The following is a 27,689-nucleotide window of genomic DNA, read 5'->3' as shown; positions in this document are numbered from 1 at the left end:
TCAAAAAATTATTAATTTAAGAATGTTAATATCAAAATATCTTTGTTTTGTTAATAAAGAATGCAGACATTTTTGCATAAAATAATGTCAAACAGTCTATACAATTTATACAATAATACAGTTTTTTCTTTCTATGACATGGACATGTTCTTGACAGGTTTTGTGAGATTCACCCATATATAACTCTTCAATCTTCAAATATCACATATGAAAGATCAAAACACAAGGTCAAAGCACAAACATGCAATGTTACAGATTTATATGGAGAGGGGTTCATATGCATGTATTCTGGCATTGCATGTATTCATATGCATTCTGATGTCAGTCATTTCACATACACAAAGCAAAGTTTGTCATATTTTAATAATTCACTACATTGAAAGGAGTTATTGTTGTCTCCTAAGATGGTATCAGATGTCAGGTTGTGTCTTGATACTACTTGATGCAGGCCTGTGATTTCAAATGCTATTTTATCATTGTATGTAATGGGATATGATTGATAACAGTAACCAGTAATGTTTGATTTACTGTTCTGTTGACTTTTGATTTGAAGTGTTTTGTTATGTACTCCTCAATAAATCACATAAAAGAGTAAGCTTTATATCTGTTGCATCTGTAAATCTTGTAGCAGCTGTTGGTCCATCTTTTCATCTTTAAAGAAAGAGCCTTTGTTTTGGGATATGTTGTGCTTCTTTGTTTTACAGGAACACAGGCATTTATTTTACTCTGAACTGTAGATTAAGTCATTTCTTTGTGGAATGCCTTGTTTAGATTCTCCTCCATGAATTATTTTCTTTGTGCAGTAACACCAAACAGATGTAGACCGTCACCGAGTCATCAGATGAATTATGTGTTTAGTCTCAGAAGTCTAGCCTTTAACTTGCTCGTACTTAATTTAGATTTTAGGTCGAAAGCTCTCAAATTATCCATCTACAAGCAATAATGACCTAATTACTAGTACTCATTCTTAGGGTTTGGGATTTGAGCAAACCACTAACCTCATTTATTCAATTTTGGAACTTAACTCTTCCCAGCAATTGTTTGTGCTGTAGATATGAATTTCTAGGTGAAAACTTGCAAAATCTAATAGACTTACACTGATTAGATCAGAGACCTATATTTGTTTCGACTTGGGGCAGTAAGTAAGCAGTCCCCCAAAACACCCACACCATCATAGCAACCTATTTTTGTACAGACAAGCATCGTTCTAGATGATAAAGATTTAGATCTAAATAAAATCTATTTAAATCTGACTTTCTAAAACCTGTAGTGCAATGCATTTTAGAGCAGAACCACAGGGCTGTGCTAGGGATTCTAGAGAATACTGCTTTCTTTTTAAATGACTTCACTACCAAAGAATGTTCTTTTCACATTAAGCTGTGAAATCCGCTATCTGGCCAGGATCTGGGAGTGCTCCTTAAATCAATCTAGAAAAGGAGAAATGCTTAAATTTAGTTAGGACAATATAAGTGTGATTGTAAATCTATTAATGTGGAGATAGAAACTATGTGTATATGCAGCTAAATTTGAAGATGTGGGGCATTTGTAAACAGGGCTAATAGCTTATGGAGATGTTAAATGTACTGTATGTACATTTGTATGGGGTTGAATTTTCAGCAGTCATTAATTCAGTCTTCAGTGTCACATGATCATTCAAAAATCATTCTAATATGCTGATTTGATTTATTGTTATTATAAAATTTATTTTAAGTAGAAACCTTTTGTAACATTATAAATGTCTTTGATTACTTTTTGATCAATTTAATGAGTCCTTGATGTATATTAATTTCTAATAAAAAAAATCTTACTGAACGGTAGTGTGTATATGTATCTATAAATGATTGAATGAATACCAATTTTTATATAGACTCCCTTGACGTTTTACTTGTTCTATTGCATTTATTCATTCTTTAAAAGTTGTTATCTTCACTTATGGAGTGTAGAATGATTATGAGAACTGCTTGTGTTGATGGATGTCAGATTTAGTATGGCACAGAGGCAGATAAAGCTGCGGTTGATGTTCTTGCTCAACATAGAGAGATAAACTAAAACATCTGCCCTGGAATCTATGCACTTAAAGAAAGAAGATCACAATAAGGCGCATAACCTTGGGGACATATACATGCTGCGTTACAGATCAGTATGTTACTGATTTTCATAGCATAGTAACCTATATGAATCCTATATACTCTGCATCTTTCAAGGCATTATGGCTGAAGGAGTAAAATAGAAATTATTTAAAAAAGTTACACCCTTCACCTTAAGGCTCTGTGTCACAGAGCAACCCCATGCAATCAATGCACTTTTTTAAGTGGGTGTTCAGTGAGTGTTGGTGTGTAGCTGATAGAATTATAAAAACTCAACACTCAAAGAGAGGAACAGTTTTCCATTTAAAGCTACACAATCACATACTCAGAAACACCTCAAACAGTTGTACATCAACAGATAAGTGGGTATATTTATAATGCTATCTTTGTATTTGTCCTTCGAGTCATGTTCAAGAGCATTCTCCCTCACCTTATTAGGAGGCATATTACATAAAAGTTTTGTTTTCAGTTTTAGATGGCTTCTTTCGGAGCAAAATATGTTTGTAGTTCACAACATTTGTTTTCGTCAGTTGCTTCCTGTGAGCTATGATTTCCCAACAGTCTTTTCTATTATCTTACATTTTTTTGGTTTCGTGAAAGAAAAACAAGTCCTACTGCAGTGTGTTTATTTTTTGTGAGTTCCAGATCTTTGCTTGAAGTCTGTCAATACAACGAATCCAACTTGCTTTAAGTCTGTCAGAAAAATAAATACTTTTATAAGAACTTTTATAAGATGTCCTCGCCTTTTCTGGGCCTGTATTTGGTTTAGAAAACCATAGAGAATGATCAAGGAACCAAGACATTTTCATTTTCCCAGACTGGTTTGGATGAAGGGACACTGGATTTTCTCAACCAGTTGGCATTTATAACTCCATAAGACTGGGCAGAATCACAGAGGTCATAGTGGTTGAGTATACCCTAACCACTGCTTTTTAAATTCCCACAGACAACACGGGCTGCTCCTTGTCCAGACAGAGCACGCTTTGCTGAATGACACATTATACTGTTGCAGTAGGGTATCTATTCATATATCAATGATTTAGATAACATTTTATTCCTAAAAACACGGTGAAAGACTTTTTTTTCTGGCTGTTGACAGATTTATGAAGTGATAAAATAAGATATTAAAAATGCCCTCTGTAAAACCTTTAACTCTAATATGTCAACATAATGAAACAAGAATTTTGAGCTTGTTTCTATCCATTGATCAAATTTATTTTCTGGAAATGCATGCAAATTAGTGCACTTAATTCAATATTTTACACATTTAAACATGCTATTTCAGAACACTTGAAATACAAAACAATTGCCGTAATGTAGCTACTGTGAATTAGTCAACTAGGGAAGTATGGTGATAGTTAAATTTGCCTGTGGTGGAAAAAATTTAATAAATAAAAAAAGGTTGAAAACTTAAATAAAAACTAGCTAACTATCTAAATAAATAAATATGAACCAATTTAAAAAATATATATTTTTTCTAATAAAAAGCCACTTTTTTCAAATGATCCTTTATTTCAGGTATTTGTCACTGACCCTAAAACAAACCACAGAAATTAAGAGAGAAGCAGATCTTCAAACACTACTAAACAGATTACAAACATTTGGAGTCTCAAATCAGTTTTAAACCTGTGAACGACATTGCCTGGTGACGTCATGTGAGAAAGCCAATCAGATTAAACTGTGGTAATGTACCGCCCATTGCTGCCAAAAGTAGGGGGTGTGAAGCCAAGTACTGTTCTTTCTTAACCGCCCTGCTCTTTCAGTAAAATGCAGAGGAATAAATTCAACATAAACGGAAAGTTTTACTTTATTGCCTTGTGGACTATTCTCATCTGATACGTGACTGTTTACTCGTAAGAGAAATATTAACGTTGGATTGTTTTCCTCCCCCTCTGCTGCTCCATAGTGTGGGATCCTCCGTCCTTCTCGCGTTAGCGCCTTTCTGCTGCTGCAGTATGAACGGACACTCAGGCGGACTGATCTAGTACACGCGTATTTCGGTTAAAATGTTTTCCGCTGGTTTGGGATTTTGGGAACGACTTCAAGACGGACACGTGGAATAATAAATAATGTAATTGATTTAAAATTAGTTCCGGGAAAGTGAAGAAGCAAAGCGTGTCCTAGTTTATTATAGGATCCATGAAATAAAGGTAAGCACCTACTGAGGTGATAGTTGTTCATAAACGGATACGTTAGTATGCTGACTGACTGGTGGTGTGAAGTCCGACTCAGCGAACCGGTTCTTTTGAACAGTTCGTTTTAAAGAACGGGGTCAAAAACCGATTCATTGGTTTTCACGTCATAATGCTTTAAAACGTTCCATATATTGCTGTCGATTAAGTTTGATTAATAAGTGTGTTTATTGTAATCATGTGTCCCAGTTCAGCCATGATTCAGCTCATAATAACAAAGTGATTTAGAACCTAAACATATAAACTAAACACATTTTGCACTTGCATTAAACTAAATTCATATTAATCTATGGCAAATAAAAATAAGGTTTTTGCACGTTTTAATTAACGTTTGTTCACTAAAAGCAACTGTTTCTTATATATGAGGACAAAACTGTTAAACATGTTCCCAGAACGTTTTATTAACGTTTCTGCGATTCCGCTGTTAAAGTAATTTCATCCCATCTGTCAAATCCTCGGTTCACCCCACATGCTCATAGTATCAGACCAGTCATCTGTTGTCGGTTCATTACGTATCGGGCATGTTTGAAATTAACTATTCTCGGTTCATTGAGTTGTTGATTGGTCCAATTCAGTCCGATTCGTGATCGTTCAGACCGGTTTTGTATAGAGGTTCTACAGATTCATTTAAGATCCGGCCCAAAAGAACTGACAAACTTCGCTATCGCTCACAAACAGATCGCAAACATCGAGTAACGTTACGATACTTATGCTCTGTCAAACTCTTTTACGGAGATAAATAGTTAAATCTTCTGACACACTGACCAACATTACGATGGAAAAACCTGTCGTGATTTATTAAGTTTCAACGGCTGATAAACGTTTGGTTTTATAACGAGATTTGAAATGACTCGCGTACACATTCCTGCGAACCTAGACACCTGTTTGTTTACATTTGATGATAACATTCATATTAAAGTAATTCACCCATAAATAAAAATGCCATCTTAATTTACTCGTCCTCATGTTGTTGCAAATATATATTACTTTATTTCTCCTGTGGAACACAAAAAATGTACGCTGTATGACAGCCCGAGTCTTTTCCATACAGTGAAAATGAACGTAATTTTGTCATTATGTCTGACATATCTTGTTAACAGAAGAATGTATGGCTTGAATCAACATGATGCGAGTGAGTAAATGGGGGATTTTCATTTTGCTGTGAATTATTTCTTTAATAAGTAATTAGTCAGCTGTTTGTGTACACTGACACGCGGAACTATTTCAGTGCACATTAACTCATCTGTAGAACATTTGTTAGTGTTACCAAATAATATAAAAACAACAAATGGTGGTTTATTGCTTGTGTAAGTTGGACATATTTCTCCCTACCAGAGAGATTTACTTTGCTGTGAATTATTTCTTTAATAAGTAATTAGTCAGCTGTTTGTGTACATTGACACGAGGAACTATTTCAGTGCACATTAACTCATCTGTAGAACATTTGTTAGTGTTACCAAATAATATAAAAACAACAAACGATGGTTTACTGCTTGTGCAATTTGAAATATGATATTTAGTGAATTATATGTTTATTTAGATTCCTCTGGTCCTTTAGGCAGAAATATGTGTTATGTATGTCCTTAATGAACTAACCCGTTAGTGAAGGTTACTGTTGCATCATCGCCTGTGTTTCTGATAATCTCATCATGCTGTGATGTTTGCCCATGACTAATCATAAAATAATGTAAAACTGTAAGTCTGACATCTGTCTGACCCCTATTTCCATATAAGACCTTTTTCCCATACCACGAAGACCCTCTATGTAGTAAAAATGTTTTTTATTGTTTTGATCTTTGATGTTTAACACCGACTCATTGCAGGCATGCTGTTTACGTGCAATTAGTAAAGAAGTTAGTTCTTTTGACTGATTTACTATTTCAATATGGATTGTCTTATGGTAACATTATAATGGCTTATTGTTATTGAGAAGATCATAATGTTGCAGATATTATCCTGAAGGATGCTTTTTGTGCCATAAACTGTCCTTGTGTCTTTGTTCCTGTCAGGTCAGTGAAAAACCAGAGCGAGGAAGACTCTTTTTGCTGACTCAGTTTAAGCCAGTTGATTATTTTGGCATTTACGCCAGGCTTAGATTAGATTAGATATTTGACTTTCTAACAACAGCTATCAATGGGGGAGAGAAAGGTGGCTTGTTTTTTTGACCTGGGAGCCAGATATGGAAAGACTGTGGGGTAGATCTACTCAACTGTGACCGGTTAAACGAAAGTTAAGGGACATTTACCAGTAAGAAGACCCAATAGTTTTCCATTTTGGAGGTCCAGCGTGACTTATTTAAAACGGAGTTCTCCTTTGCAAGCTGGCAGACAGTGAAAGATCAGTTGGCCTTAAAAGGAGATGTCTGCAACTTTTGGCTATATTGTTTAGGCAGCGGCACTGCAGGGATTTATTGCCAACATTTTTGATTTTCAAATTGTGCACCGGCTTTGCCAGAGGTTGTAACGGAAATGTCACGGAAGTGGAATTAAAGTGATCGGTTTACTCCAGGGAAAGCACACATACTTGTGAATGTAGAGACGGAGCAAGTAAGTCCTGTTTATGTCTGTTCATGTCTTATATTTGAATGTTTTCTATTCAATTGAATTGTCTTTAATACATTTAGAAAGTGGTTTTATGTGTTTAATTTATGAAGATGATTAAGAAAGATTTTACTTCTCAATTATGAAATAAAAAAAAAAAAAAAATATATATATATATTTATTATTGATAGATAGATAGAAACTGCTAGTCAGGTGAAAAATGTTTTACAATTTGACAGCTATAAAAATAATCTGAATCATTTTGGTGCTAAAAAAGCAACATTGTTTGCTCTTGATGTACAGTGTGCTTAATTATATATATTTTTTTTTCCTTAAATATTACCAATTTTTAAAAAAGTTGTGAACTTGGTATGGTTATATACAGAATTTGGGAAGTAGAGTAATTGCTACACTGATCAGGCATATTTTCTTCTATTTCTTTCTTGTTAACTTAATTTCATCTATGTGCTATCAGAGATAGCTTAAGCCTTAGTGCAACTCTTATCGTTTTTTATGGATGCAAACGATGTGTTCATGCTTTTTTTAAACTCATCATGTAAATCTGGATCACGTAGCACATGGCCTAATGTATTGTTATACATTTTATATGCATATGGGTGTGGGAAGATGGAAGTGGTTGTCTTCAGATTGGCAGGGGACTCTTGGACCTCTAATGGAGAGAACAGCCTCTGCAGCAGCTTATTTAATTAAACTTGTTTTAAATCAGGAGAACTGTGGAAGCACTTCCCCTAGCTCACTGCTCAACACTGCGTCTGTTGACTTTTGAACATCGCTGGAATCTAATGAGTCATGTAAGGTGCCAGAGACGTTAGTCTGGCATGTTTTCCTGTGACTGTTTGAGATCAGTTTGAAAATGTTTGCCTGTATACTGTTGGAATCATGGGAAACATGGAAGCTTTTTTGCTTTATGACATAATGCTCGTGTTATGAGCAAAAGCCTTTGAGAAATAGATAATAAAAAAAGTGAAGTAGTTCCTACTGAAATGTCAGATTTCTTTGAAAAGGATGTTTGTTCAGGAATGAGGAATGTGTGGTTGTGTTTTTCAAAAGAACTCTGAACCAATGGTAATCAGTGTCACCGAAGTCTTTTTTGCTTTTAAGGAACCTGTCATTTTTCCTTAGCTTTTTTAATGTTAAAATCCAGACCAGCTCTACATAGCAATTATTCTCAGTGGCTTGGTTTTGACTAAACTGTCTGTCCAATCAATGGCAGTGTTTGGGAAACCTGTTTGGAAAGAATTCTTATTTATGCAGTTCTGTTTAGTGCAGCTTGTGGTGCAAAAATTGCACACTGCTACTTTAACCTTGACTCTTTTTATCTGTGCAAGCGTGTCTTCAATGACATCATCCAATTAGGCTGTACTGCATTAAGCTCAGGCGAAGTGTGTCGGATGATACTGCTGAATAGCATGTGATCATTCCCTAAAAGCTTTTGCAAAAACACTTTTCCTCAATCCGCAGAACTCTCTGACCTGTATAAAAAACAATGAGATCAGGGGTTTGAGACTAGATTGGACATCTGATGCTGTTATCATAAGTTTGGGAAAGATGATGTAATGCATGCATGCACACACAACCCTCTACATTGCGAGTAAATCACTCGCATATGCGACTAAATCTTCACTCTGGGCGACTAAATGATGTCTAATATTAGCCAATTGCTAATAAATTCTCAGATTTTACTCGCCAGTGTGCGAGTTGGAGGCTAAGTATAAGTTTAGCTCAGATATATTTTCACTCGCCGAACACTCTCTGACTGAGCGCATCAGAGTTTCACTCTCCGTCAAGCGATCTGTGCTGTTTTTCAGTTCATCTGAATGGATGTGCAACACACCTGTATTTAACGTACCGTGAACTCTAGTGTATCGGCGGATGACTCACCGTCGCTTTGTTTCACACACAGGCAGCAAGAGAGAGAATTGACTTTCAGATATTTATAAAACTGTGCCATTTTACAAACAAATACATACATATATATATATATATATATTAGTCTGGCGAGTAAACTAACAAATTTACTAGCCAATGGCGATTCAATTGCCAAGGTGTTCGTAGAGGGCTGACACACAGCATATTCCAGACAGGACATTAGCTGTTCTTTAGCTTCATGCTGCTCATTGTCTATACACTGTATTAGGTCTCATGTGGTTCCCAAATGCTAACATTAGAATAAATTTCATTGTTTACCACCTCAGCGTCCAATTTTTGTCAATTTTGGACTTGTCCCAATGTCCTTTTGCTGCCTTATAGTTCCCTAACTAGCTTGCCGTTTGTCTTTTAAAAGGATAGTTCTTACTCGAATTCATGTCATTCAAAACCCATATGACATTTACTTTCATGGAACCTATAAAGTTATCTGTATCCAACTTGCTCTTTTCTGTATAAGCCTGTTTCCACCATGGAATAAAAAATAAAGGTACCGGCAACTTTTATCTTAAAATTCTGACTTTTTTTCTTGCAATTTCCTTGCAAGAAAAAGGTCAGAATTATGAAATATAAACTTGCCATTGTGAGGAAAAATTTTTTAGAATTGTGATTTGTGAGAGAAAATGTTGCAGTTGCCTTTTTATTTTTAATTCCATGGCAGAAACAAAAACCATAATTGCGAGATGTAAACTCAACTCAGAATTCTGAGAAAAAGTCAAAATTGCGAGATGTAAACTCTCAAGTATGAATTTATAACTTGCAATTGCAAGATATAAACTAGAGAAAAAAAAAATCTGAATTGTGAGATAAACTCACAATTGCCAGGAAGATTATATATATATATAGGCATGGCACGATAACCGGTTTCAAGGTATACCACGGTTTCAAAACCACTAAAATTTTCCTTTATACAGTTTTTTTACGTGTCGTCAAAGACGGAAAGTGCAGGACACCCACAGTTGTGTGCAGTGAAGAGAGTAACGAGTCACACGACCCCTCCCCCTCCGATTGGTGAGAGTGGTCAGAGTCACCTGTGTGTAGAATGGCTGAAGGAGATGAATCCCTGGAACTTTTTCCCCCGTCGAAAAAGACGAAGTCTGTCGTATGGGAATTTTTCGGGTAACGTAGACTAACCATGTTCTGTACACAACGATGTTCCGTACAGATGATGTTTTAGCACCGATCGCTAAATAAATACTTCCAGGTCAAACATAAACTATATATCTTAAGCCTCCTGCCATTGTTTACATCTGTTCAAAATCACAACATTTAAAAAAACAAACTTTTGCCACTGTTTGAGTGTTGTACGGAGAGACCGTGTGTGTGTGTGTGTGTGACACTCGCGCTCTCTCTTTCCTTATGTGTGTATGTGCACACATCTTCGTACCTCCACTCCAAACTTAATCCAGGAAAGGTGAACATTCCTGATTATAACTTGGACTGAAAGATGAATGTGTAGAAAGCGAGCATGTCTCAAAAAACCTTGTTGAGCTGCAGGTTTAATGACTGCATTTTTTTTTTATTATTTTTTTTTTTTACAGAAATTATGTTTTGATTATATTTTTGATTATTGAGCTGCAGGTTTAGGCTCACTTAAGTGACTGCATTTTTTTCATTTATAGGGATTTTTTAATTTTTTTTTACAGAAAATAATTTATTTATGTTCTGATTATTGTTGAGCTGCAGGTTTAGGCTCACTTAAGTGACTGCATTTAATTAAGAAGAATTTAATTATTTATTCTAATTATTTAGCCTGACATGTTTACTGTTCCAAAATGTTCTATATGTTTCTTAAAAATAAAATGTGTTCAGTGGAAAAAAAAGTTGTGTTTTTTTACCCAGACATTTAAAAATAACGTATTTTAGAGCTGTAATCGCAATACCGGGATACCGTGAAACCGTGATATTTTTTATATATATATAAGGTTATCATACTGTGAGAATCTCATACCGGCCCGTGCCTAATATATATATATATATATATAATATTATCCCATGGCAAACAAAAGCTTCTATACTTTTCTGTTTTGCAAAAAAAAAAAAAGAAAGAAGATCAAATGACATTAGGGTAAGAAAACAATGACAAAAGTTTAATTTTTGGATGAACTAACCTCTTAAAGTTGGTTAGTTTTTAAAGACTGTTTTTAAAGTTCCCTGTGACCCTGTTTTGACCTTATCTCAAAAACAGAGAAGAAAAACTTTCCCTGACAGTGTCACGACTGATCGGTCAGTCTATTCCCCAGCATGCCTGCATGTTTCACTCTCAGATAAGATGTTACAGTGCCAGGGTGCTGCCACGCTCTGCCCACATTCACTTCTTAGCAACTGGCAGAGGATTCTTCCTTCCTCTCTCTGCCGCCTCCTCATCTACACCTCCTAAGCGACCGTCTCCACACATGCTGTTTATTTGGAAGAATCCAGAGAGACACAATGGTGATTTCCTACAGGACCCAGTGATGCAGACATTGTTCTGTTGGCTTTGGCTACAGGCTTTGCTTTCTTTGCCACTACTTTTGCCATGGAAGTTGGAGGAGTTTATTTTGATCAGCTGGATTTGTTGAGTCAGCTTAATGGAATAATGTCATTCGTGTATGTATGTATGTATGCATGTGTATGTTGTTTTTTTTTGCCAAAACCAGTCACACTTATTGATATTGAATATTATATTTTTTAACTGGAAATGATGTGCTGAATTCACATGTCTGACAGTATGAAGCTGTGGAAATTCAGAGCGAGCCATATTTGCAGTTTAATTTCAGTAAAAGTCTTTTTGGACTGAAGTAATTAGCTGTCTAAAATTGCTGTATGTGTTCATAGTATCAAGCTCTTTTTTACCAAAAATAATCATACCTTTAAGCACCATAATTCTGTTTTAATGTTATGTCAGATAAAATGTTCTATTATATTTATACTTTTGGCATTGCAGTAATCTTAATGAGTATCATTTAATATGGACTTCAGAAGTATCTTATCTCAAAGGGTGTATTTTTTTATTTAATTTTTTTCTTGGACTGAACTTTCATCCTTTGGGTGATGGGAAACATTCCTGCTTTGACATCACGTGTGTTGTTGGTATTTCAGCTTTTTGTTTTTGTGTGTGCTTTTGGGATAATAGTAATGAGCCAGTCTTCCTTTTAAGATCAGTTTCCATTATTTTTGCACTTGTCCTCTCGTTGACTCCACAAAAGAAGCTTTTATTTCACCCGTCACCTATAGTTTGCGAAATTGCTGTCGGATTGTAATGTAATTCAGTATGTGTCTATTTTCCTTTCTAATGAAAGTCCATTGAAGTGCTTAGCATCTGTCTGAGAGTTTTGGGTTACAGGCCTATTGAAGATCATTTTGTATTCCATTCACACTTGGAGTCCACCCTTTTCCTCTGCTTGGTTGGCGCATGCCCCTGACTTTAGGCCAGTTTTGCATTTTCCCCCCCTTACGATGTTTGAGGTTAGGATTTGAACCATGGAGTTTGGTCCTCAACCAGTACTTCAGGAGAAATCTATCCTCGGCCCCTTGGCATTGTTAAAGGTGGCAAGAGATCACAGATGTTGGAGTAACATGCACGTCGAAGCAGGAAAGGTATCAGACTGCAGAAGCTTGGCCAAAAAAATAAAAGTTCTCAATAGTTTCTCATAAGCGCCTCATATTTATTGTAGTTATGTTTTCATGTTGTTATTTTCTGGAAATTAATAACAACTGATGCTCTTGTAATAGCCTACCTACATATTAGGCTCAAGATAGAATCTGCAAACTGAATTGAGGAACAAATTTGTGGAATGGATTTAAACATGATTTGTAAAATTTACTTATTGGTAGGCAAATAATGAATAAACCAATATGCAAGCAATGGGAGTAATGTCGGCATTTGGAATTCTGTAGAGTTTTCGGAAACTTTCTGCCTGTATGATTCCTGAAGATGAGCTGTCAAACCAGTACGGCAGTTCTTTCTAATGCACTCCTGTCCTGTTTTTCTGTTTGAAGTAGCTGGGTACATATTGAGCAGTGTGGAATAAAGGTGTTAATCACAGGTGCGTCATGATGCATTCATGTCCTGTTGGAATTACAATAATTATTATACATAAGTATATACTTTGAGATTAGCAGTACTCAGTGCTATTTACACCCTTTGAAATTATTTATGTCTATCCTAGTGCAAAAAGCTAAATGGATCCATGTGTGGAGAAAAATTGATCTCTGTATTATCTTGCAAAATTTTAAATGTGCGCTAAGTTACACCGGCAATAAAAATGTTATCACTGAGCGTGTTTACATGCACGTTCTTAAGCCGATTATGCTTAATAAGCCGAAAACGCACTTGGTCATGTAAACGTGGTAACCCGTTTTCTTTTATCGGAGTAAGGTCATAAACTGCGTAAGCATAAACCGATTGCAACAGGTAGCTTTTTTTGCCTCTTACTCCGATTTCGCACGGCATGTAAGCGCAATAAGCCGCTTTCTGTCAGCTTATTGAAGTGCGCATGTGTGTTACGTGACAGGAACGCATCGTTAGTGCAGATTTAAGCGCATCTAGACCGAGCAAACGTCTTGCAGTAAAGAAAGAAGGAAATTTATCACAAAAGCAGACTTTTTCATAAAGCTGATATTTGTGAGTTATCAGCTTACTGGTGTGCATGTAAACGTGCTCAATGAAATGTGTAGAAGTTGCTGTCTAACTACCTTTTAAATGTTGATATGTCTGCTGTTATTTATTTATTTTTTCTAACGTAACTTTGCTATGGTCAAGTGAGAGAAATCATTTTCATAGTTTCTAATTCGTAAGTCTGGAATCTAGTCATTACTAGTATTGTATTACCTTTAAGTCCTTAAAGTAATAATTCGCACTGAAATGAAAAAAATTCAATCATTATTTGTGTGCTCATGTCATATATTTAGTTAATTTTAAATATACTTAATATACTTAAATATTATATTATGTATATTTAAAATATAATATAATACAAATAAAAAATCTTTTTGAGAGCTTGACAGCTCTGGTCCCCATTCATTGTTAATACCATAACAATAAAAACTGTTTCCTTTTGTGTTGCCCAAAAGAAAGTCACATGGGTTAAATCCAAATGAGATCGAGTAAATGATGACAATTTTCAATTTTGAGTGAACTGTTCCTTTAAGTAGTCTAACTTAATTTGGGTCCTTGCCATGCAATCAGTGATTTGCCCCTGTCATTGGTTTGGTCGATCTCATATCAGGGTCGCAGCTGTTTGGCGGTATGTGTGCTGTTTTTGATTAACACAGGTAAAGCCAAAGCTTTGGCAGGTCTGGGTCAGCGTCAGTCATGGCCCTGCTGTCTGGAGGCTTGTTTACCCTGCGAGTCAGAGTTAACCCCACCCACAGCGCGTGGGATTAGATCAGCATGCCGTATCCACCGGATTACAGTCTTGTTGTCTTTTTCTGAGACCAGGCAACTGTGCACAGTCACGTACAGTAACTACCACGTCTGTTGACTTTGCTGAAGTGGGAGATAATATGTAAGATGACACGCGGTTGTTTCCTCAGCCGGTTTCAGTCTGAAAGGTGTGTCTGGTGTAATTTACATTTCTAATGAAACCTAACAGACAGAGTAAACTTTGTTTTATTGGAGTTGAATGACATTGCAGAGCTTACAGATTCTTAAACAGAAGTTGTTGCTCTTTCTGCATTATACAAATGTTTTCCATTTGGGTGTCTGGATTTCATGAATGAAATTCTTTAGTTATTAACAACACTGAATCATCAATTTCTAAGTTTTACTAGGGCATGAAAAGTCTTTGCAGTTTGCACCTGGCTGAGCATGCCCAAAACGTCCATGTGATGTTACTATTAGAAGTTACTACTGCAGCAGGAATGTCAGCATCTCTAAATCATTATTAAGCCTAAAAGCACATGACAGGATGGAGCAGTGGGGATATAATGCTCACTGTTTCCTTTGCCTTGAAATTTATTGTACAGTTTGTGGTTGTGGGTCACAACCATCTGGAATTCTAACAATCTGCACAAGTTGAGCAATGATTGCTGCTTAATTGTAATGTGGAGTGTGTGTGGTAATCAGTGTGTGGCAAAGTGTTTTTTTTTTTTTTAAATAAAAGTTTATGCAAAATTGCTCATATTTGTTCTATATTGAGGTCTATTGTTGGATGCACTCTCTGTGGATCAACTGCACAAGTTTCCAGCTTTTGCTGTTTCACGGTAGAGAGTTATTAGAGTAAGATGCTTAAAGTATTTGAACAAGCTAAAACTTCAAGCAAATCTTTTGTTGGATATAATTCAAACAAAGTTTTGTTGAATGAATCCTGGTGGTTTTGATTATTGATGTAATTCTGTTTGCCAATGTCTGTTATCAACCACACATTTCTATTTATGGAAAGCCATGCAAATATGAGCATATCTAGAGAAATCCAGGAAGCCAGACATTTAAATGAAGAGTAAGGCTACATAATACATACTGTATTTATGGTTGCTTCATGAAAAATATATTAAAATAAGTAACAAGGAATAAACATTTATAATTCCATTATTAAAAAAAAACATTTTCAGTTTCAGCTTTTTCAATGTGTTTTGAGAGCAATATACAAATATAGCTGTCCTTTAATAACAGATTAAAAAGTTGGAAAAGTTAGGGGTAAAGTTGATTTAAAAGTGGTGAGAACACATATTCTGGATCTCTCTTCAACCATAAAATTGCTAATTTTATAGGACACTTCTTAAAGTAGGCAAGGCAAGGCAAGGCAAGTTTATTTGTATAGCACATTTCATACACAATGGTAATTCAAAGTGCTTTACATAAAAGAAAAGAAAAAAAAATATTCACAACAATAAAACAAGGAATTTAAAAACTTTGAAAATGATTAAAAAAATTGATTTAAGAGGTTTAAAATGAATTTAAGAAAACGATTATACATAAAATATAGTGCAATCAGTTCGGACATAGCACAGTGCTCATTCAATGAATGCACAGCTAAACAGATGAGTTTTGAGTCTGCATTTAAATGTGACTAATGTTTTAGCACATCTGATCTCTTCTGGAAGCTGATTCCAACTGCGGGCGCCATAATAACTAAAAGCAGACTCCCCTTGTTTTGGGTGAACCCTTGGTATTTCTAACTGACTGATCCTAATGATCTGAGTGGTCTGTTAGGTTTATATTCAGTGAACATATCTGCTATGTATTTAGGTCCTAGGCCATTGAGTGACTTATAAACGAGTAAAAGTACTTTAAAACCAATCCTAAATATAACTGGAAGCCAGTCTAAGGACCTGAGGACTGGTGTAATATGCTCAGATTTTCTGGTTCTAGTCAGAATTCTGGCAGCAGCGTTCTGGATGAGCTGCAGCTGTCTAATGGTCTTCTTGGGAAGGCCGGTGAGGAGACCATTACAATAGTCCACCCTGCTAGTGATAAAGGCATGAACAAGTTTCTCCAAGTCTTGACTGGAAACAAAACATCTAATTCTTGCAATGTTTTTGAGATGATAGTATGCTGATTTAGTTACTGCTTTGACATGACTACTGAAACTAAGGTCTGTCTCCAGAATCACACCAAGATTCCTGACTTGATTTTTAGTTGTTAGACCCCTAGAGTCAAGGTATGCATTCACCTTGAGAACTTCATCTTTCAACTTCATCAAGTAGGCTAGATACTGTGATTCACCGTATAGGCATGATATTTCAGATGACTCACAAATAACTCGGTCAAAATGTGCATATATTTGTCTCATAAAATATCAACACTCTAGACAACAAACTTTGAATTTTTCAGTTAGGTCTCAGGAAAAAGCATCTGTTTTCTTGGCACAGCATTTTTGCGGTGGCATATTTTCATAATGAAGTATGTGTCTCTGTTTGTGGGACAATCTGTGTTTGGACTGTGTTTGTGGCCCATGACCTTTAATCCTGTTCTTGCTGGAATGGAAGATGATAAACTATGGAAAGCCGATTGATGACAAAACATAAGTCTATGTATACACCATGATCGGTGGATGTAGACTGTCATTTGTTTAAAGGAATAGTTCACCCAAACATAAAAGTTCTGTCATATTGTTCCAAACCCTGCTGTTATTTATTTTAAATTTTATTTTCTGTCAAACATAAAAGCAGAATTTCTTTCTTTTCCATACAATGACCGTTCATAATGACCACAACTGTCAAGCTTCTCCTTTTCTGTTTCACAGAAAAAACTTTATACCACATAGGTTTGTTTTGGATTTTTGGTTTTTATTTTCTTTTTTGATTGATTAATTTCTCAAGCTCTGTATTGCAGATTTCTCAAATGTTTAATCTCATTGTATTCATGAACTTAAAGGGGTCATATGATGTTGCTAAAAAGAACATTATTTTGTGTATTTGGTGTAATAAAAATGAAAGCGTACTTACAGTCTGTGAGTCAGAACAGCCGGCATTGTAGTATAGGCTCTCCCAGGAAACAGTCCTCCATAAAATGCGTTGCACACATCTGAATATTTGGGTTGAACTGTTCTGCAACAGTGTTGTAAATACAACTTAACCACTGATTTCTAGTCGTGTCCACTTTTGGAAGGCCAAACGAAGTTTCGCTTTCACAACGAAACACAGCACCACACAAAGAGAAAGGAAAAATTGAAATCGCATCATATGACCCTTTTAATGTTTCTCTAGCTATTCCATTTTAAAACTGATTTCATCTTTGTTTTAGTGACATTATGGATTTGTTGTTTACTTGGCGTGACTCAATCTTGCGATTGAAACAGCTAATGCTTAAAGATTCAAAGCGCAGGTGATACTCCAAGACTAAATCAAACTATATTGTTCACAATCACTGAGGTGTGGTGGATAGTGTTCAGATGATGATTATGGGTAATATTAACACAGGCATTTTTGTAAGTCAATTTGGAAGGATTGGCTACTTTTTAAATCAGCAGATTCACGACTGTCATCATTCTTTTAAAAGAAGAGGGAAAAAGCAGCCAATTTCATGTGGATAATGGCCCAGTTTGCCTCACCCACATCATTGTGCTTTGTTTACCTGCCCACATGCGGCTCTGTTGACTTGGCAGGCACCCTCCTCCATCATTACAGCATGTGTGATGTCATGCTCCTTTGGTGATGTTTCCATAGCGACAGGCCAACAGCACTCCGTCTCACCTGATTGTCTGGAGGGAAAGACACAGTAGGAGGAGGAGACATCACAGCTGTTTGATAGACGGCACAGCCAAGTGTTTTATGCTGTGCTAAAGGAAGCTCCTTTGCTCTCAGGGGAAAATCACAGCCAAACAAAGAATAAAGAGAGTTGAAGATAAATGTGCAGATTCTTACTGTGAGACGAATGAATGGGAGATACATTTTGAGTTCTCATCTAGCACAAGGAGGTTGCGATATGTTCTGTTTATTAAAATCTTGAGATATGAGTTTTATGTCCCGCAGGCTAGTAGTCTTAAAATATTTTATCTTTCCCCTCACAGTCTGTGGCAAAAAAATATTTGTTCTTGTTTGATACTGTGACTTGACTTGACTTGATCTTTAGCAGGACTCGACTTGACTTGCTTGAGGTGAGCCACTGACTTGACTTGACTTGCTTGATTTGTTTGTACTGTGACTTGAGACTTGCTTGAGACTTGAACATGTGTGACTTGCCCCCACCTCTGCAGTCTGTCATGTGAAAGTGATTTTATTTATGTTTTCTGAATGTTGCATGTGATCTGGTGAATTCCTGGGAACCAGAAACAGTGCCATAAACTTGAACAATAGGCTATAATAAGCTTGATATCATTCGACAATTTAGATAGAGAAGGTTTATCTAAATTGTGTCAGTGGTAAATGTGTACTGCACCATGACTTGCATTTCAGTTCAGCTATCAGCAGCCCTAAATTCTGATCAGCAGATATTTGGCCAAAAGATTATCAGAATTGGCAGATAACTGTGCCTGCTAGAGTAGTTCACCCAAAAATGAAAATGTCTGATAATGCATTTATGGGACCTGTTTGGTGCAAATTATTTTTGGATTGTTGTTTTCCACCCACACTGAGAATGCTTAATAAAATATGAAAATATACTGTATTTTTTTGTGTTTAAGCAGAAAAGTGAAGTTGCATGGAGGAAAATTTTAAATATTTAATTTAAAGTATATGATAATGTATAAATGTATAAAATAAAGCAATTGATTATAAACACCCTCTACATATTGGCATCTTTTATTGAAAAATATGTATCTTTTAATTTTTTTTATTTAATTTTTTTTAACAAGAGATGCCATTATCTTGAGGATGTTTATAATCAGTGGATTTATTTTATACATAGTATCATTTATATATTTATGTTTTTGATGACCATGGAACACTCTTTCCATGTTTCATGGAAAACAGTTTTGTGAATATCTTTCTCATTATGCTGAGCTATGTTGGCTAGAAATTGCTTTTTGTGAATTCTTTTTAAATATTTTATTTATTTATTTATTTATTTTTAATCCAGGTTTTTTCAGTTGACTTAAAGTCATGGACATTTAAATTAGGGGTGGAATGGTTCAATTTACTCACGGTTCGGTTTGTATGACGGTTTTAGAGTCACGGTTTCGGTACGGTTCGGTATGTGCTATGTTTAGGGAAAAACTATACTGTCAAATAAAAATAAAGAGAATACTGCACTGATCCAGTGCACTGATACAGTACGTTCAGCCGGCTATGTCTGCTATAGGATACTTACAAAGATGGGCATTTTGACATAATTTTTGTGTGAATTTGCCCATTTAAACGCAATACTTCAGAGAGGGCTTAATATTTGCGTGTGTTCTGAGGCGCGGGTTTGCGCTCCTCGGATGAGCGCACGCACAAATCTTCTCACTGCGCGCGCGAGCTCGCGTCCTCTGGCTCTTAAATGATTAAACTGGCAAAGCTTAAACACCGATATCAACGTGTGCTGTTCATCGCTGTTGTTGTAATGTATTGGGAAGCCAGAATGCGCATCCATCAACAGAAACATACATTAGCTGAACCCTGTTTGTTTTACGTGTTATTTATAGCAAACCATATTACAGATGCCTTGTCAGATTTAAGTTGAACTGCGGTCCTAGCGCATGCCAAACCGTGTGTGGAGAACCGTACGGTTCGATTTTTTTCTGCGAACCGTTCCACCCCTAATTTAAATGACCCTGAGCCCTGTATGAAGAGAGTATTAATCACTAACTAACACACAAAATGGACATGCATTTCTTAAAGGGGTCATATGATGTTGCTAAAAAGAACATTATTTTGTGTATTTGGTGTAATGAAATGTGTTTATGCGGTTTAAGGTTAAATAAACACATTATTTTCCACATACTGTACATTATTGTTTCTCTTCTATGCCCCGCCTTTCTGAAACGCGTCGATTTTTACAAAACTCATCGGTCTGAAAAACGAGGTGTGCTCTGATTGGCCAGCTATCCAATGCGTTATGATTGGCCGAATACCTCAAGTGTGTGAAGGAAATGTTACGCCCCTCACCATACTGTTGATGCCGTCAAAGTAGTTTCGCTTTCACAATGAAGCACACAGCGCCTTCACGACATGGAGGCAGCAACAACAATACTACAGCGAGAATAAAAGTTACGCCTGCTGTCTTTGCGTGAACATTTGGCGGCGTTATGCAAATCTTCCCACATCGTGACATAGACATGTGGGGGCGTGTTGGAACGAGCCGTTTTAGGTAGGCGTGGTTGACTCTTTAACTTTTATAAAGAATATCTCTTTGGATTTGAGACTTTAGTCTTTGCAACTTTACAGAACTTCTTTATGCACCAAGAGCTTGTAACACTCCAAAGAGAAAGGAAAAATTTAAATCGCATCATATGACCCCTTTAAGTAAAAAAACTCACATGTCTCCTTTCAACATGTCCATACAGGAAGCATACTGGAAATATATGAGGTCCCCACAGGAAGAGAAGTGTGGAGAGAGCTTTTGTACGGTCCATTCAGACATGTAATGTGGTCTATTTTTAGCCCAGAGTGTGACAACCTCTCCATAATAAAGTTAAAAAATGCATGCTCTGTGTATGTGTTTTAGAAAGTGTGCTCTGAATTGAAACAGTCTGTTTGGACTCCCTTTTGTGTATACAGTCACATGTGAGTGAAGGTGGGTTGTATATTTATCTGATTGGTTATTCAGGTCATCTTGCTGTAACGTTGAATGGATTTGAACAGTTTGCGGTTTGTTTCCGTGTCTTGTTTCCGTATGTCATGTTTATCAGCATGTTCATAATGACTGTCTTCTGTTTCTCTCATGTCATACAAAGTTCAGTGCATATTCATAGCTGCTTTATCGCTAACACCACATTGCTGAGTGACGAGGGACAGATTGCTGTGTCTGAAATGTAATATACCTATAGTGACAGCGTGTTTCCTCTGTGAAAGAGAGGCACTGGATATAGACCTGCATTCAGGCGCTGTTTTGGAAGTGTTCAGGCATGCTGGGAGTTCGTATTATGTTATGCTGCAGCTTTAACGTGGCTATAGGGCATCGCAGCGTTACATAACCTGCCTCTTCATCTTCCCATGAGTCAGTGCTGTGAGGCGTTTTAGTGTTGGTGTGTTGGAATGATCAAAGTCTCTCTTATCCGGAGTAGTTTTTAAGAATTAATTTTTATGAATGAATCCAAGTTCTGAGTTTCCTCACCAAGTTGTATTAGAAGTTATAAATAAATATAGTGATGGATAAAGATTTAAGGGGAAACATTCAGTTTTTACGGTCATGGATAAGTGAAATGGTAATATCAGGGAATATTTTATTGTATTTTAGAATAGAATAGAATAGAATAGAAATCATAACTGAAATTAGGCTAGCCTAGTGCCAAAAAAATGCGGCAATATTCTCCACAAAATGATTTGCATAGAATTAAACCCCGTGTTTCACAGTATTTGGATGGTTGTAGTTCCATGGCATGCACATGGTCATGCTTCCTTCTCAACTTATGGCCAGCCCTGAATGAAATCCACAGAATTCCATAAAAACCTCAGCAGACTTCATGATTTTAACTGCTGTTGTTTTCGAAGTTCTATGCATCTCTGCTCCTTATATTTGTTTTTTAATTTAAATAGTTTTTTTTTTTGAGAATCATCTTAAAATCCATTTAAATCCATTCCACATAATTCTGCAGATTTGTCCTTCACCATCAGCAGAGAAAAATTATGTAGATTCTGTGTGGATCTTATGGCTGACCATGTGGTGTGTGGTGTTTGTATACGTGTATATGTGAAACCAGCTTCTTTCTCATGCTCTTGAGGAGTCAGTCTCCTCAGTTGTAACTACTTGAGGGCTTTAAACAGGTTAGTCCGCACTGATACATAACACAGCTGGCCTCACATGATATTCAGTGTAACCCAAGCTTTGCCGCTGTGGTTCTCTGATATCATATATGTGCCGAGGTTCTCGGCTTTCAGGGGCTAACAGAATTAAAGCCACATGAGGACAACCAGAAAAATTCTATATTTGTCCTATGAGGGTCAATTTTTGCATACCTTGCAACAGAAATCTTTCTTTTCTTTCCTTGATTCAGCAACCGTTGTTAAATGAGCTGTACTTTGAACGTCAGTGTAATTCAGTGTCGTATTTGTTTACCCGACTGCTGCCTTGCAAAAAAGTTCAACCATTTGAAGCATTAGTGTTGTGTCATAGAGTAATGGATAGAGGAAACGGGTAACCAGATCCATCTGCCTCAGCCGTGCATTCACACGCCTTTCCAATATTCAAAGCCAATGCAGCAGCTGACATGTGTAGAGAAAGCTAAAGGACAAAATACTTCATGACCGTAAAATCCATCTGTTTAATATGAAAACATGAGGTCTTGGTGCACTTCAAATGTCAAATGGAAGTTGGCTGTTATTTCATAATCGCCTGACGGCGATAACTGTTATTTATACATTTTAGTGAAATATTCCGTACAATCAGGGAATTTTAAGTAAATCTAATATTCTGATATTCACAGCAACAAAATCAAAACAAACTGAGTTTAAAGGTGAATTATTATTATTTTTTTTAATTATTATGTATAATTTATATAATACAAGGATTTAATTTAAACATTAAATTATATTATATTTATCCCCTGGGCAATAGTTGTGCAAAAAATAATTTTTGTCATTAAATGTCTTGTTTGTTTGTGTATTAGGGTTACACTCCAAGGGCTTTCTAATTTTTTATTGTAATTATTTGTATTGCAATCATTTGTCAGCTAATATTTCATTGTAATGACAGCCCTACATGTAAGGCTGATATCATTACATCACGTCTTGTGGCTTTGTGACACTGAGGCTTTTAGTGGCTGGCTGCGGTGTTGAGCCGATTGCTGGCGCAGCAGTTTCAGAGCGGTGAGGTCAGGAGCGTGTTTTCACAGCACACTAGAGCTGGAACCGAGTGAAAGGGCCCTCACACTAACCCTTCACCTACCTTCCCTTTCATCGACTTTCTGTGAGGTGGAGATTTCCTTCAGCTAGACCACACCTTAGCAGTGTGTGTGAGTCTGAATTCATTTAGAAGGGAGGGTGTGCATGTGTCCTTGGCCCTGACAAACTGCTAATTTGTGAGATTTTAGATGTTCTATTTCAGTGGCTGACAGCTAGCTGTGTGGTCACTTTCAGTTTCCCGATTAAAAAACAGTCTAAATGTGTTTCTTTTGATGGGTCTGTTCTGTATTATGTATCCCTTTTTTTTTTTTCATTGCTCAGCATTTTTTTTAAATGATTTAAAAAAAACTTTAAAATGTTTTTTTTTTTTTTTTCCTGAAACGTTTGCTGCACACTATGTTTCCGAAATGTCTGGTTATCAGCATTTATTTTCATTGTTTTTTTTCTTTGTTGGCCAATGTTAGCGATATCTGGTCTTTGTCAGTCTGCATAGAAGAATGCAGCATTCTGTAGAGATACATTTGTGAGACTCTTTCTTACCATTTAAATGCAAAATAAACTCTGGTTGGTTGCTTTACATGTCAGGAGGCCTCTCTCTTCCTGTTTGAATGGCCAGTTCTTGACCAAAATAAGCTCTAAAGAGGAACAGGCTGACAGAAGTTTGGCAATGCAAGACTATTTCACACCTGATTAGGAATTAGTGTCAGCAATAGTTTTTGTTGTTCGTGCAGCACTGTGGTTGGTTTATTATGTCTGGAGTGTCTCTTTCACAGTAGAATGCATGAACTTCCAATATTACAGCATTTCCTGTTTGGGTTTCTGTGCGTTCATCAGACTTCCTGTGGTCATTGACTCCCAGATAAGGGCATGGGGCATTTTCTGCTCTCTGATGCCAAGTCTTTATTAAAGCTTCTAGGTCCTTTAGGCTATATGAAATTTTCTAGGCAATGTTTTGGCAGCCCACTCTGTGTTGTTGAAAGGTGTTAGCTATTAAAACCCATTTTATAGACTAATTTTACACAGCATATTTTACATAGCTGCATTATATCATGCTCTAGCCCTGTAGAAACATAAAGTGATACCTTAAAGTCCTCATGAAATCAAAAATGACTATATTTACTTTGTTAGCGCACATTGCTAAACTTGAGGTGAACAATTAATAAAGTTCATCCACTGAAAAAAAAAAAAGTTTATCTTGGTAATCTTTAATCAAAATCTGAGCATTTGCTTCCGCTCTGGAATGGCATTCCTTCTCTGATGACGTCAGTTTGATGGCTTGGGCCTTGACTTGGGCAGAATATCCTTAATCACACCCCTCCAACTGTTAGGTTGCTATGAGTGAAATAAAACCCCACCTTCTATTCAATAATCTGTTTCAGTTGGAAATACGTCACTATACTGAAGTGCAGCAACTTCCGGTTCACGCTGAATTTTCACAACTTAATCATCTAGCAATGCTTGTTTTATTCAGAGAGGTTAATTAAAATGGTCATTTATCGCAGACTAGACTTGGGCTTCTGTTCCTACATCCCTGTTTAGATCCATGAAACTGAAATTAAAGTTTGTCAGATTAGTTCTTTCCTCTGATATAGTTTCTGAAACTGACCAGGAAGCTTCCATATCTCTCCTTTCTGTTAAAGCCATGCTTATGTATATTGTGAAATTGTTATTTAAATATTATTATCTCTTTATCTTTGATGAAAAATCTAATAAGGCAGCAATCTGCATGATGCAATCTGCAGATTTTTATTGCATTTTCTGCACTTGTTTTTAGGGAAAGTTGCCTGAAATGGTTTTTAAAAAAGTGTTGCGCTCTCATAGATAATTAACACTTTTTCAAAATTAGCCAAAATATTGAATAAACTATTATTTTTACTTCTGCAAATTTTTTTGCATTTCCACATGCCACAGTGGAGTACTGTATATCTAAAATATTTGATATTTTGATATCTTTTTTTCTTTCTTCATTCAGGGCGAAAATAACCTATGGCGGAAGTTGAATCGCAAACTGAGAGACTCTGAGTAAGCTGGACTGTGCCTGTCCCATAATCTCCGCTAGTCGGGTCAAGGGACCATGGGAGATGGAGGTGTCAATGCGGTGGGAGAAGGGGTGAATCAGTCCCACGTGCTCTTTGACCACTTTGTCCAGGCCACCACCTGCAAAGGCACTCTCAAGGCTTTTCAAGAGCTTTGTGACTTCCTGGAACTCAAGCCCAATGAATACCGTGTGTTCTACCACAAACTCAAGTCCAAGCTCAACTACTGGAAAGCCAAAGCTCTCTGGGCCAAGTTAGACAAGCGCGCCAGCCACAAAGAATACAAAAAAGGAAGGGCCTGTGCCAACACCAAGGTATGAAAGTTTCCCTGGTGTGAAAGAGAGCGTTTTGGTTATTAGTTCTCAAACTTGCAATGTTCTGGTATTGCTTGAAATAGATTCTTTATGGACTTTGTGGCTTGATGATTTGGTTTTTACTCCTCATGGCCTGTGTTTCTCAGTGTCTGATCATTGGAGCTGGACCATGTGGTTTACGAACAGCCATAGAGCTGGGCTTCCTTGGAGCCAAGGTGGTTTTGCTGGAGAAGAGGGATGCATTCTCCCGAAACAATGTGCTCCATCTTTGGCCTTTCACCATTCATGATCTGAGGGGTCTTGGAGCCAAGAAGTTCTACGGCAAGTTTTGTGCTGGAGCCATCGACCATATCAGTGAGTAGTATATCAAACTATTTTTCTTATAGAGAGAAATGAACCTTTACAGTACAGACATCCATTACAGATCCCAGTACAAGTGGACATCACTAAACATAGATGTAAATGGGTTACGAGGCACATTGGCGACTTTCAGTTACTCTAACCACCTTCAGAGGTGTTCAAGGACTCCCAGCAAGTGTAGTGTAAATACTAATGCGTACTGAGTCATCCCAGACATTGAATGGCTGCCTACTCATGTAATCATTGTGGGATGTGTTGGGGAAAACCTGCCAAAACAAGGTCTTTAAACTTTGCCAGCAAGATAGAACAGTTGGACTTGTGGAAGTGATGTACCTAATCAGAGAAACTCCTCTAGAATATCTTGTCCACGTCTTGATTCAGATTTTAATACCATGTGTAAATGGGGTCTCAGATGTGCTTTCTGTTTTTGCAATCTCTTAATGCAGGTATTCGCCAGTTGCAGCTGATGCTTTTGAAGGTAGCTCTTCTCCTTGGCATCGAGATTCACGTCAACGTGGAGTTCAAAGGCCTCATTGAGCCACCAGAAGACCAAGAGAATGAGAGTAAGATCACTTTCTCATGTCCTTTCCATGCTAAAGTTCAGCTGTTCCAATCGTTTGTTTTAATTTCCACATAAATACCAGTCGTTCTAAAGAGCCTAGGCATATCCTGAACAAATACCAAGTCTTGCGGAGAAATGACTTGTCTGTCATTGCTGAACATGCTGTTGGTTTTTCCAGGAATTGGGTGGCGAGCCGAGGTCCACCCCAAAACACATCCAGTCAATGAGCTAGAGTTTGATGTCATAATTGGGGCAGATGGGAGGAGAAATACACTGTCAGGTAAGAATATAACACTACATACAGCATATATAATCGTAAATGAGAACAATGTCCTCTTTTTGAATCTTTGGTTCTTGTCTAGACAGGAAAAAAAAAAAAATAGTGGTGCTTGCTAACCTCAGCGTGCAGCTTGTGTGTAATGTGCACCATTTATCCTGCAGACATGAATGATATCTCAAATCATGCTGCTTATTGTGAGAAGTGTGCTTATACTTGACTAAGTGATCGAACTTGGCAAATCGAACTTGGAGAAAAATCTTGTAGACTTGCACTAATGTTCAAATGTTTGTAGGATTTTTTGTAAGATTTTTACATTATTTTGAAAGAAGTCTCTTATGCTCACCAAGGCAGCATTTATTTGATCAAAAACTGTAAAATTATGTAATATTATTACAATTTGAAATAACTGATTTCTTTTTTATTTTTATTTTATGCTAATTATTCCTGTGATACACAGCTGAATTTTCAAGATCCATCCATTACTCATATCTATCTATCTATCTATCATTCTTATGAATGTTTATTATGTCTCTTCAGGTTTTAAGAGGAAGGAGTTCAGGGGCAAACTGGCTATCGCTATCACAGCTAACTTCATTAACCGCAACACGACTGCAGAAGCGAAGGTGGAGGAGATCAGTGGAGTAGCCTTCATCTTCAACCAGAAGTTTTTCCAGGACCTTAGAGAAGCCACAGGTACAACAAGCACTCTTATTCAATATATGTCAGATCTTGATGTTCCAGATGGAACTTAATTACATCTGTGAACAGATGCAAACAACTTCCTCTTTCGATCTCTGTCCCCCTTTTTCTCCCCCCTCGACATGCTGTCTGTCACATCTCCACTTCAATCTCTTCTTCCTGCTCGCTCATTTTGTCTTTTTCTCTTTTGGTTTGCCTCCACAGGAATTGACCTGGAAAACATTGTCTATTATAAGGATGACACGCACTACTTTGTAATGACTGCCAAAAAGCAGAGCCTGCTGGAGAAGGGCGTCATTCTACATGTGAGTGATCAAAGAATTTGA

General features: G+C 36.7%; 1 protein-coding gene across 1 annotated transcript; it reads left to right on the top strand.

Moving 5' to 3' along the window:
* The first annotated feature begins 3,847 nt into the window (after window positions 1-3,847).
* Window positions 3,848-27,689, top strand: LOC107738428 (protein-methionine sulfoxide oxidase mical3a-like). Its single transcript, XM_016550196.1, has 8 exons — window positions 3,848-4,237; window positions 6,289-6,825; window positions 25,085-25,462; window positions 25,609-25,816; window positions 26,269-26,385; window positions 26,563-26,664; window positions 27,202-27,357; window positions 27,568-27,689. Exons 3-8 carry the CDS (start codon window positions 25,187-25,189, stop codon window positions 27,687-27,689), a joined length of 981 nt encoding a protein of 326 aa, XP_016405682.1. The 5' UTR covers window positions 3,848-4,237; window positions 6,289-6,825; window positions 25,085-25,186.

The sequence above is a fragment of the Sinocyclocheilus rhinocerous genome, unplaced genomic scaffold (genome assembly GCF_001515625.1).
Source record: "Sinocyclocheilus rhinocerous isolate Xijiao unplaced genomic scaffold, SAMN03320098_v1.1 scaffold975, whole genome shotgun sequence".
In the NCBI taxonomy this organism is placed as follows: domain Eukaryota; kingdom Metazoa; phylum Chordata; class Actinopteri; order Cypriniformes; family Cyprinidae; genus Sinocyclocheilus; species Sinocyclocheilus rhinocerous.
This window is presented reverse-complemented; position numbering and strand designations above follow the sequence as displayed.